The sequence below is a fragment of the Leguminivora glycinivorella genome, chromosome 3, assembly GCF_023078275.1.
Source record: "Leguminivora glycinivorella isolate SPB_JAAS2020 chromosome 3, LegGlyc_1.1, whole genome shotgun sequence".
NCBI lineage: Eukaryota > Metazoa > Arthropoda > Insecta > Lepidoptera > Tortricidae > Leguminivora > Leguminivora glycinivorella.
Window position 1 is genome coordinate 20,258,343 of NC_062973.1, and position 13,586 is coordinate 20,271,928.

General features: G+C 36.8%; 1 protein-coding gene across 1 annotated transcript in view; it reads right to left on the reverse strand.

The window, feature by feature from the left end:
* LOC125242691 overlaps positions 1-12,255 on the reverse strand; it is a 346,473-nt gene extending 334,218 nt beyond the window's left edge. Inside the window, exon 1 of the mRNA XM_048151563.1 lies at positions 12,008-12,255. Within this exon, the coding sequence (XP_048007520.1) occupies positions 12,008-12,104 (97 nt within the window). The 5' untranslated portion in view covers positions 12,105-12,255. The remainder of the gene's footprint in view (positions 1-12,007) is intronic.
* Between the last annotated feature and the right edge of the window lie 1,331 nt (positions 12,256-13,586).

Below are 13,586 nucleotides of genomic sequence, written 5' to 3' on the forward strand. Positions count from 1 at the left end.
AAGAAAAAAAAATGTTTTCGTTTCTTTAATATATGACATCTTATTTCGGTTCAGAACAGATACAGCGACAGACGAGTCTGGTCCTAATTATTAACTTACAAGTAAACGGAGAAATTACTAAATAATTATACCATTTTACAGATTTCCTTATACCTTATAGCCCCAGTACAATATTTGGTAGCAGTGGATAGAAATTTATTTCTATTGTGTATTAGCGTGACAGAGCCAGACTGCATTTCTGTCGGCGTCTGGCGTCGACGATTGCCATTCGCCTACTGGCCCCGTATTTTCGTGAGCGATTGTGCCATTCGGCTAGCCACCCTGGCCAGGGTGGCTAGCCGAATGGCACAATCGCTCACGAAACGCTCACGAAACGAAGCGCTAGTAGATATCTATCTCTATCACGCTTGCGTATTGGCGCGACAGAGCCAGCGGCGTATCGCTTTCGTTTGGCGTCGGAGAAATGCCATTCGGCTACGGGGCCAGACGTACCAGACGGCCACCAGTTTGAAAACCTCTGGTTATAAAATAAAATGTGAAACTAAGATTGTGGCCAACGAGGTAAAACGCTAACGAGTTTACATTAGTGTGGGTTACAACATTTGCTAATGGTTTCTTTGCCATGTTCATTATGGTGGCCCAAATTTTACTAGTTCCGTCATTTTAACAATTAACGTGCGATACTAATATTTGTGTTGAGCAATTACTTTTTCACCACAACTGGCAAAGGCAAAATTGCATTTTATCCACAAGGGTGCAAAGGTTCATTTACAAATTTTAACTTGGTGTCTTAATCTGCTGGTAGAATTTACCTATAAATGATGATTTTGAATAATAAATAACTATTGAATAAATTGATGGATTTGATTTAGTTTGGTGTTTTATAGTAAGTACGAGTATACTATCTTTTTTATATATTATCTTTTTTCTTCTGTGACAATTTGATATGTTTTCTCTGAAGAAGAACGACGTATTATTAAGCAATAATATAATTTATTGAAATTAATTTCCATAGAGTACCTAGTCTGTTCATATTCTTTGATGAATACTTTTGCATGTTAAATTGTATCTTGTTATTTAATGCATGTTAATTATAAGATGTAATGTTTTGAAAAGAAGTTGCCCGCCGAGTTTCTTGCCGGTCCCATAGTGGATATACCCACCTCCCAACTGAGGGGGGACTGAAATCTTCTCGAGGCTGAGGCGTAGGGTTAGAGCCGGCGTAGCTTTATTTGACGTTCATATGCGCATTGTAATATGCCTACTTGAAAAATAAATATTTCATTTTCATTTTCATTTCATTTCATTTACTCGTATTGTTAGATAATTTTGAATAGATATGGATTCCTCTCCCTCATAAAATGTACTTGCCTGTAGTTGTATTTTTTATATATTAGACCTTTTTGCGGTGGTTATAAAGTGTAAGAAGCGTAGATATATAAATACAAAAGTTATATTCAATAGACGGACTTCCCAGATAGACGGTCTTCTCGACACTGACTGTAAGTCTGTCTCTGCTTAATTATGAGAAATAATTACCATTGCCACCATTGGTCTCAATTACCTACGACATCATCATCATCATCATATCAGCCCTTTATCGCCCACTGCTGAGCATAGGCCTCTCTTCTAGTACGCCACTTGTCCCGGTCCTGAGCTAGTCTCATCCAGTTGTGGCCCGCAATTTTCCGGATGTCGTCCACCCAACGAGCCAACGGATGCCAAGCGCTTCTTACATCTGTGAGCGGCCACCATTCTGTTAACATTTTAGTCCATCTGCCATCACTCTGCCATTACCTACGACGAGTATTCGTCTAGTTCATCACGACCATTTAATAATTGAATAAATTGCGAAATAATTATTAATTAGTCGCGCTTAAAAATTGCCTATCATGATTGATTTCAGTAACCTGTCCCTCTAGGGCATAGGTTCCCAAACTTTTTTGGGCCACCGCCCCCTTGGGTATCTAAACAAAATTTCAGCGCCCCCCTATCAAGAAATTGCTGAAATAAACGATGTATTTAGTCATTACTTTCAAAAATCATACATTAGTCTCACCCAACAACAACACACAACCCAAAACGACTTAGAATACGTAGGTACTTAAGTACATGTAAAGCAGAACGAAATACATACGTAGTTATATTCAACTTTTTGAGGATGCTCTTATTTTCGCTTAAAAATAAAACAAGTATACATGATTAAACACTATTTATTTATTTTTTGCACTATTGTCTTTATTGAAAATATGAAGCTTATTATCTACTGAGTTTATTAAACAATGAAGATTTCAATGTGAAGGATGTGCCTGATGCGATTTTGTTAATTTATTTACATCTGGTTGAATTTTCGTTAAAAATAGCCGAAGGTCACCACGTTGAGTAATTTGCAGTTTGTTTCTTTTTTTGTAAGCATGTAAGAATGTGAGAACGGCACTGAAACCTCGCTCAGCTAAATACGAAGATGGAAACGCGATTAGAAACTTCTGTGCTATTTCCCATAATCCAGAGTACAGTTGAGGTATTGATTTTTGGAGCCAGAACTCCTGGTATCCCATTTTAAATTTCACTTTAAGTTCTTCATTTGTTGTCAGTTCAATTAGTTCTTCTTCTAAGTTAGGTGACTCTGCTGTATTCAACTGCGAGAATGGATTTAATAGCCAATCCGGTATGTTCATTTCAATAATATCTTGGAATCGCTCATTGAAGTCAGCATGAAGAATTTGTAAATGCTGACAATACATTAGTAATTCTTCCTTTGTGGCGGACACTGCTGCTATGTTTGGAAAGTGAATATATTCGCCTCTACTTAAATTACGCTTGAACAGAAGGATTTTTCCCATAAAAGCAGCAATAACATTTTTGGTTTTAATTAAATTCAAATGATCACCCTGTAATTGAAGATTAACATCATTGAACAGTTTGAACAAATCTGTCAAATATGCTATATCATTTTTAGATTTAATCAGATTTGCTCGCAATTCTTCATCTTTGTTTATTAAAAACTCTAGTACCGAGTCAAACAGATTATAAAATCGTGTTAAACATGTACCCTTTGACAGCCAACGAACTTCGGTATGAAGTAGCAAGCGATTAAAACTTTCATCGTTGTCACCACACAATTGGCTGAATAATCTGTCATTTGAATTACTTCGTATTTTATTTATAGCTTTAATAACATACCGAAGCGAGGTATGCAGGGGTTTGCTAAGATTTTTAGCAACCAAATGTTGGCGATGTATGACGCAATGAACAGCAAGTACATTTGGTGCAGTTCGTTTCAGGAATGATATAAAACCTTTGTACCGTCCTGTCATTGCTGGAGCGCCATCGGTAGCTGCTGACAAAACGTTATCAAATGGGATATCATTATCTTTAAAAAATACATTTGTGGCCTCAAATATGGATTCGCCTTTAGTGTCCGTTTTTAACGTTTTAGCAAACAATAGTTCTTCACAAAATTTTTCTTCTTTTATAAACCGAACAAATGCTAAAAGCAAGGCTTCATTATTGGGAAGTGTAGATTCATCGAGTTGAATCGAAAACTTGCATGTCCTCAAATTATCGCACAATGTTTTCTCAAAACATTTTCGGCCATTTCGTCTATTCTCCTTTGCACGGAATTATTACTTAAAGGTATTTTTCGGATAATATCTACCTGGTTTATGCATAACAGTGTTTATAACTTCTTTGACTGTCGGTAAAATCAATTCAATTCTTCGCCGATTGTATGTGGTTTACCTGTTTTTGCAATCAACAGCGAAATATTGTAAGAAGCTCTCAGTCCGTCATCGTCTTGTTTTAAAGACGACGCGAACAGGTTCGAAATGGTAGGCCGCGTATGAAATTTTTTTTCTAGCCCTTGAAAATACGACAAATCTTTGTCTTTTTTTGTCAGCAATCAGCATGCATTTTAATCAAATGCTCTTGTAACCGAGAGGGCTTCATTGCCTCATTTGAGAGTTTGGTTAGTGGGAGATGAAATAAAGCCATATTTCACATATTCAACACTATACTGGCGACATTCTTCTTAGCCTCCGACATTGTCACAGCAAATCAAGTCCAACTTTATAATAACGGTCACCCAGATGGCTTCGATTTCTCGCGCCGATAAGGAGAATAAGGACCCGACAAAAGATATTAGACAAAACAAAAACAAATCTAAGGTAATAAAACAATGTTTGCTAACGGCGGGCGCGGCTTATTGCATAATAATACAAATGCGCCGAGACAAACGACCAGATGGTGTTTAACAGTAGGCTTTACAGTTATTATTTTAAGTTTTTTTCCCTCATATATGGGACCGCCCCCCTGTGAGGCACGAACGCCCCCCAATTGATTTCGAGCCCTCTACCGCCCCCCTGGAACTCCTCAGCGCCCACTGGGGGGCGGTATGGACCACTTTGGGAACCACTGCTCTAGGGTAATGAACGAAAAATATCGTTTATTTTATTCTATGCTCGTTTAAATTATAAGTAGCCGAGATGACCTTTTAAACGACAATAAATCAACTCTCAGACAAGATACAAGTTAAGAGTGAATAGACTGTAAATGAGGGTTAACTTTAACTACGGAAAATACTGATTGCGGTTTAATTTATTGACAAAACAAGGCAATTACAGTCTGGCTAAAAAAAGTAGAAATCAAAATGTGGCAACATCTCGCCTCTCTTTCTCAGACATATTGACTGACCACCCCCTAGTATTTAATCTTCCTCTGTTTTTTTACGATATTTTACAAACATACACACATCATTATTGTCCCGCCTGTATTCCCATCTCAAGTTTTAGTAACACTCTTAGCTCTAAGGGGTTGAAAGAAATAGTTATTTGTTATACAAGGGGGCAAAGTTGTATTTTAACGCCGAGTGTGGAATTGAAAAACGAGCAAGTGAAAGGAGTCTATAGTTGAACCACGAGCGAAGCGAGTGGTTCGAGAATAGAATCCTGAACTTGCGAGTTTTTTAACACACGAGAAGTAAAATACATTTGCACCCGAGTGTAACACAAAACTTTTCCCCTCACTGTAGCGAGGAAACTACAACGCAAAAAAAATATGTTTATCACTGCTTCCAGTAGTTCCACAGGTGGTAAATCATCTTTATTACTAGATTCACCTACTTTTATCAATTTTAAAGCAATTAATTTAACTTTATTCAAGGTCAAATTACTTTACCCACTAGTGGATAAAATGCGTTTTTACCCGCTACAAAACGGGTTTCCGAGCTAAGTGAGGGGAAAACGAAATTGTGACATTGCAGTTGCAGTCACGGTTGCCAGCCTCTCGCCTACGTTAAACCCGTACCCACAGTCGACTTCAACGACACCCACCGGAGGAAAGAGGGTGGTGAAATTGTTATCCCGTCACCACGCGAGCAAAAAACATTTAACACATTATTTTAATGTCATTCGGTTAACGACACAGCTATTTCCTTTTAGCCAAACTGCCTTATCAATTTCATCAGGTTTTTAATTTGCTTAGTCTTTAGCTATTATCTAATAATTTGACGTCATTTACCCTCACCGGTAATAAATTAGACTTGTTATTCAATGCAGTCAATGGTAAAGATCATTTACACACATTATACCTTTTTCCTCGTAACTTATGCATATGCATTTATCATTATATTGTTAAACTATTTTGGCGTATGCGTGCATAGTGTTTGATAGATTATACTGGATTTATACGTAATTGAATTTAATCACTCGAATTTTTTGATTTCTACCCCTCAGGATAACGTATTATATAGGTACCTAAAGAATATAATAGTACATTACGATATTAGTGCGAAAAAAAGGAAGTTCGAAACGAGTGGCGATAAATAAAAACATAGTGTTTTAAATCGACACGAGTTACGAATTTCCTTTTCGCACGTGTATCGTACGACGTTTTTCAGTACAGATGGCCATCCAAAGTTTCAACCTGACTTATAATGAACCACTTCTCGCACTAGTGCGTAAAAAAACCACCATCTGTACTGAAAATAACCTTTTTACGCACTTGTATCGTAATGTACTATTTCGGAGGTATCGAAATGTACTATTTTATTCCCCCACGAGGGTGCAAAGGGGTCACATTTAGTACAGTAAGCGCGGGTTAATGAGTCAAGGCCTGTTCCATGCAAACAAACTTCCACACAAAGTTTAATGAATGTTTTAGCGGTAACACACGGTTTTGTGCAAGTGCAACCGGCTCTCGTACAAACGTTGCGGCACATGCGGCTAGTAAATACAAAGCATAAAGGTTAACATCATTTTATCTTCGTCTAAAAATAAGCAGTTAACATGAAAAAAAAACCCAAAAAATAATTTAAGACTTCGCAAAGTACTTAATCACCTATCTATTAATTGCAAGACATTTTTCCTCGCCTGCTTGGATCCAAATATAACTTGATCCTGAAATTAGTACCAAGTAATGACAAATGAGGGTTCAGGCTTATTCTGGTTTTTCCTAAGGCTATTAAGAATATGATACACGTTGAATGACAAGGACGACTGGTGCATACGGCGTCTGCGCAGATCAATCAGTCTTTTTGCTTTAAGAGCACTAGGACAACTCAGACGACCATTGTTCCTTAGTAGTTTGTGTATACTATTACCACAGAATATGTATATTCCTAGTACAAGTATTAGCCAACACTATGATAGTGTTACTATAGAGATCGTGGCAATTAAGCGCTACCGCAGAAATATAGTGACTTCACAGCAAATCAGGTAAATATATTGATATACTCATTGTATGATTAATACAATAATACAAATAAATAGTATGAATAATTATTAGGTTCCCACGTTACAGGCTGAGCCAAGTGGGGGCCATAGAATAGGCTACTTGACCCTTTTTTAAAGTTTGTCTTATATTATTACTTACTGTCCAATTAACCGAAAAAAAATATCACTATATTTTATTATGAATTATAAACCGCAAAAAATATTTTTAAATAATACTTTTACGTAATCAGGCCAAAAACAACATCAGCCATGTTCATCTATAGATTTTCTGCGAATGAAGTCATTCAGTGCGAAAACAACACTTTCTGACACTTTAAGTACGAGGCATAAAGGTCATTATGTCAGTGACTGATTTGACATGAATTCTATGACGTCACTACACGACTGACGACGTTTTCGGTGGCCGAAATTAAAAAAAAATTACTCACATTTTTGAATTAAAAATACTTAGCCATCGTGCACAGTTAATACCCAAAATCAAAATACTGGATTCTTATGTCAAATATTACAGAAGGCAATCATTTATTCTGCCAAATTAGATAGTAGCCTATTGTTTTCTTGTAACGTATTTCTTAAAATAAATATATTGTTATTATAATAATGATACCAACCGTTTATCAAATACTTATGGTTATGTCTGACTTAATTTTGATTGAAAGTCAATAGTAATTGAATGAATCAAATTTTATAGGAAAATGTTCTTTGTGTTAAAAGGCGTGAATGATTACGATTTTACGGTAAATTATATTGTTTGCGTTCTAATCATATCAAGGCTATTGAAAGCATTTCTACTTTATGTAACCGTAAATGACATTGCTAGGTAACTACTTAATTTAAATTTGTAGTTTATTGTAAGTCTCATCTTCTTCATCGATTCATTAGCCCTGTATCGCACACTGCAGAGCAAACTGAGCATAGGCCTCTCTTCTCGGACATGAGTCTCGTACTTGTCCCGGTCCTGGATAAAATAGAAAGAGATACCTCAGATACCTCAGGCATATGGTATCGGCGGTATCGGGATCATCATTTGCTTGCCTAATCCCAATTAGATACTTGGGGTCGGCGCAGCAGCATGTGTCTTTCTATTACCTCTCCATACCTCTCTATCGGACGTCATAATTATCATTCACTTGCATTCGTTTCATATAATCTTTGTTGCAATGGATGTCGCGGCGAACACGCTGCGCACTCGCTTCGCTTTCAAATCGCCCGCAAATCGCAAGTGTGATAAAGCCCTTAACATCACAATCAGTGTTTGGCGCACTATTTTGGTTCTATGGAGTCATTGAATGTCTAATAATATTAATATTTATTTTCAATGTGACATGGGCGTATAACAATACCAGTGTGTAAATATGTAATAAATCAATATAAGTACTTACTCAGTGCGTTTCATGCAGACATTAATTCACATCAATAGGTGTTTATTGGAAATAATTTTCAATTGCACCTTTATATAATAAACTTTAATAGTTATTATTTGTTTTACAAGGGGGCAAAGTAGTTGTTTAACCTCACGTGCCAATATTGACACCTGAGCAAGCGAAAGATTCCAATATTGAACCGCGAGCGTAGCGAGTGGTTCAAAAAGTGGAATCTTGAGCGTTGCGAAATCAAGGCACGAAGGTTAAACAAACTTTGCCACCGAGTGAAACACAAAATTGTTCACCACAGCAACACGAACAAACTGACTATAAAACATCAATTAAAATCAAATCCAGCAATCTAATTCAATATTTATTCAAAATAATTATTCGTTTTTTTTTTTAATTATTTGTAGGTAAATTCTACCAGCCAGCTCAAGGCATCAAGTTAAAATTTGTATGAAATTACTTTGCACTCTTGCGGATAAAATGCAATTTTGCTATCCGTTTTCGAATAGCAAAATTGATCTTTACCAGTTGGTGTGGTGAAAAATATGTTAATCATTTAATACACAATGATATTTTTAAATGACGCCGACTGCTATTTACACAATTGGTAAGGCTTTATTTATTTTTTTTTAAATACATAGTTTCATATAAGAAACATTGCGGTGACGCAATTCCATGTACGTTTTGGCTCGTGACATTGCAAATATTGTGACATTACCATAATGTACACTTTTAATGACTTAATAATGTGTTATCAAAATACGTTTTGATACGATATATCGCAAATTTAAAAAAGTGGCAATTAATTGCCCTGTGTTAGCATTCGGTAATTTTACTACGTCGTATTTTGCGCTAAAGTTGTGTGTATACAGGGTGTAAACCTAATACGGGCGAACCTCTTAACGGTGGTGAGTATAGGACATAAAAACCGGCCAAGTGCGAGTCGGGCTCGCGCACAAAGGGTTCCGTAGCAGCAAATATGTTCAGCCATCGTTTTCAGTGTAAGCACAATAACTTAACCAAAATTACAGTTAAATCAACCTATCTCAAAAACTATAAGAGATACTTTGATCAAACCAAAAATCGTTGAAAGAGTTAATTAGCATGCATCACCTCTATTTTTTTTAGAATTTTATACCCCGTAGTTATAAAAATAGAGGGGGGGGGACATACTTTTTACGACTTTGAGAGCTGATATCTCAAAAACCGTTCACTTTAAGAAAAATGTTTTTTAGAAAACTTTATATCATTTTAAAAGACCTTTCCATTGATACCCCACACGGGTATGTACATCGAAAAAAAAATTTTCATCCCTCAGTTACATGTATGGGGGCCCCACCCCCAATTCTTTTTTTTACTATTTAGTGTCATAATTTTGTAGCGGTTCATACAACACATATTCCCATCAAATTTCATCACTGTAGTACTTATAGTTTCCGAGTAAATCGGCTGTGACAGACGGACAGACGGACAGACGGACAGACGGACAGACGGACATGACGAAACTATAAGGGTTCCGTTTTTGCCATTTTGGCTACGGAACCCTAAAAATGAAATTAGATAACTTTTACTTAAAATTGAAATATTTTTTTTATCCATACAAAATAATTCGGCCCGCAACGTAATACAAACACACTCGTGTTAACTGCTTGTTGACAGTTGTCATTGATTGTCATCGCAACCACGTTTACAGTACATTGCTGCTGGGAATTTTTTCAAAAATTCATTATGGGGTGAAAATTAAAAGTAACTCAAAAACACTTCTTAATTAATGATAACAATATTGAATTATATGCCTGGTTTCATTTATCGCCCTTATTAGGTTTACGCGCTGTATAAAGACTCGGAAGATCGCTAATGTTTAAAGTAGGTACTTCTACCTACAGTCTCCGGCCACTGACTGTTACAGTACAACGAAGGCGGCAAAAATAAACACGATCTTTCTTCGTAAATACATAACAGCGTTTCACATATTAATGCGTGCTTCAAATGGTATCATATTAATGCAGGTGACTGTACCCACCGGGTGTTGCCATTTTTATTTACATTGTTAATGTGTTTCTAATATTGTTTATGTTGTGTAATTTAAATTAAAAATATTATTTTTCATCGAATCTTTCATCACGATATTCGCGATGTTGTCACAGACATAAGTACAATATGTCTTATATATCAATAGACAACTCTTGCCATTAACAAATGGTTCAAGTCATTATCTAACAGATTTGCCTTAATCTACATTCATTAAGTCCTAATTCATTAATGCATTTAGGTTTGTTTCGAAGCGTGTTACATGAAATATTTGCATCGCCATATTGTGTAAGGTGAAATTAAAAGAAATATTGATTTTGCTTAAATTCTTTGAGGTCGTTGATCTGTATTTCGTTGGCATTTTGTGTCCTTTCCTCGTAAAACTGGTTACAATTTTTCGTAAATTTGTATATGATTTTATATTTATTGCGTACTCCCAAGCTTATTTTAGGTACCTATCCAAATTAAAATCTCATTTAAGTCTCAGGTGCGATATTTGCAATTCAACGTTTTCCAGTAAAGTTTTTCTTTATTTAAGTATACCTACGTGACAAATCAAAACTAAATGTCAACTAGCAATTCTCCAAACCGTAAACAAATAACACTTACCATAACATTTCAAAAAGATAACATGGGCATGAAATATCACGGCTATGCAATATACATACATAATGCATACTCGTATGCATATCCTGTTTTCCCCATAGGCGGAGTTTTCCACACAATTAGTTTGTTTCAGAAGAAAGTTCGTAAATATTGTTAGCGAAGAGAAAACGACTGTTTGAACAAAATATTTGGTACATTTCGCACCGCTAGTACAAAGTCACTCGACGAAATGATTTAACAGAGACATACGGAGATTAGATTATGTAAAATATGATATTCTTTTGATATTTATCCATGTGCATCTTGCTTGCACTAGTGTATTAGTTTGAGCAGGATGCACAGCGTTAATGTCAAAATCAATACCAATTTAAGTAATCGCAATCGCCTCTGAGAGAAAACCGACAACCAACGTTGCGTGATGCTCTAACACCTGCGATTGAAGCGCTCAATATATCCGCCGTCGGTGCATTTCAATCTCATTCAATTGTAGACCTAGCTCTTATGTAAAAAAGTGCACTTTTGAAGTAGTTTTTAAAGGCAGATACGGTAGATATGTAGCAGTAGTTTGATTGCAGCACGTTCGTTTCAGTCGTCCATTAACTCCTAAAATGCGCCAAATTCATATTTACATTGTTTTCAAAGGTCAAGATCGTTATGTAGTTGCTACTAACATGTTTCATCAGCGCGATAATTCGCATGTTGTGCTCGCTTATCAAAATAGGCGAACGGCTAGCAGTTATTCCTCAAAATACTTAAATATAACATAAGAAGTAAAATGTTTGACGTCTGTTTATTTAATTATAGAGATCGACCTTCAATTAAATCTGATGTAAGATAACACAACTCCCTACAGCATATTATTTAGCAACTTTTCTTTTAATTGTTGTGCCAAACTTCGTTTTGGTAATGGTCTCTTTATTACTTAAACCACCTTACTTGTCTTCTTATATATATTAAGAAAGTGTTGTAACTGAGTAGTAACTTATAGTCTTGCCAATTTAGTTTTTTATCAATATCGTCAATTTCTGTGGTACTGATAACAACTGCAATATCATTTTCCAACAGTTACCACTGTTACCAACGTTCTCTATAAAGTGGTACCTGGTCAGAAGTAGGTACGTACTGGAAATTCCTGCGCTTTTAAAACCTAAGATCTTAAGACCCAGAAGTCAGCCGATTGTTATCATTAACCAACGCTTTCTTAAACAAACAGCGTCATTGTGAATGCGTTCCGATTGTTCGACACGAAGACAATTCTAGACTTACCTGTGTCTTGCGCATTCTGCAAATGATGAATGTGATGCAGGTGCGCATAGTAATGGTGGTGGTGCAGGATGCATTCCAGGTCGGTGCAATTCAACATTGTCACAGGGCACTAGCTGCACTTTCACAATAACACAAGCACGTTATCGATGTCACATCACGTTATCTCCAAGGATAGGACACACATGGGTATTCGGCGCCGCAGTGTCTGCGACGTCCACTATCGAAGCATCACTTGTTTACTTTCCAATCCGAACATGAGGCACTCCGGTGTTTCGATACTTTCGATGGTCGATAAGGTGGCGCGGTGAGCGGGCGGCGCGCGCGCGAGTTGACGTGCGCGTGAGTACTGAGCGCGAGCGCTGCCACCACTCCCTGGCTCCCGGCCTCGACACTTGCCCATGCCCAAGTCTATCGCCAGATCGCCACCTCTTGCCCTCAGGGTGCAGCGTTCAACGCCCGTTATCTTACTCCTCGCATCCTAACAAATAAAATGATTGTCAACTGTCATTATTGTCACCAACAGACCCGTTCGTGCTTTATCTTAATGTCGACTCCTTTTATCACAGTAAATACTTATATGCAATATCGAGGAATGACTCGTTGTCTCGACTAAATGCTAAAGACGTGACGAGGATTGGGGAGATATTATACATTGTCATTGGTATGTTAGCGACATTGCTTTATCAATGACAATATTTTACTTATGACCACTGACTGATGACTATAGTCTTTTATGATAATTAGTCCTTTAGCGGCTTTGACCGATAAATTTTGGAGGAGCAACATCGAGAAAGTCTTATCATAAGCAACTTGGCAGGGAAATAAGTCGCAATAATACTCCGGAAAACTTAATTGACTCACGTCACCCAAACACCCAATTTGGTTTTAAAAAAATACTGCTAACTAGTTTCACAAATCATTTCTCACTATAAAACTTCTGATGCACAAAGGGTATATCGTATCAATACCATGGCACATTACGAGCATTACGATACGAGTCAACGCATGCGTTCTCGTGAAGAACACAGTATACAGAAGGATATACATAAAAGTAACATGACAGTTGTTATTAAAACTGATTCGCCTCCGTGTCGATGTTATTAAAGTCTATCACTGCAATCGCAATGTACCTGGCATGACGAGCTTCGCGGAAAAGATGGAAAAAATAAAAAGACAAAAGTGCCACAAGGCCGGAGGACTTGCTCGCCATGAAAATGCTTTAGTAAGTGACTTTCAACAGTTTCAACGTTTCAACTGCACTTAGCGGATCATGTAGCATTTGAGAAGTGTCTCATTAAAAGGCTTCTTTTTGTATGGAGTTCATAGGGATATGCGCCTTTTTGAAAAGACATTTGTTTGCGGGTCAAAGTTGCTCTGCGCTGCGCTGCAATTGAGGTGACAGTGTGGCAGTGTTATTAAATACCTAGATATTTTTCTGGCACGAACGTCAAGTTGTTAGTTCTTGACAAAATAAAAACATCGACAATCCTTTTATCGATAAATAGCCTTACATAAGGTTAATTACCCCTAATAATAATCTCTAAAACCATGAATAATCATGTAAGAAATTATGTAAACT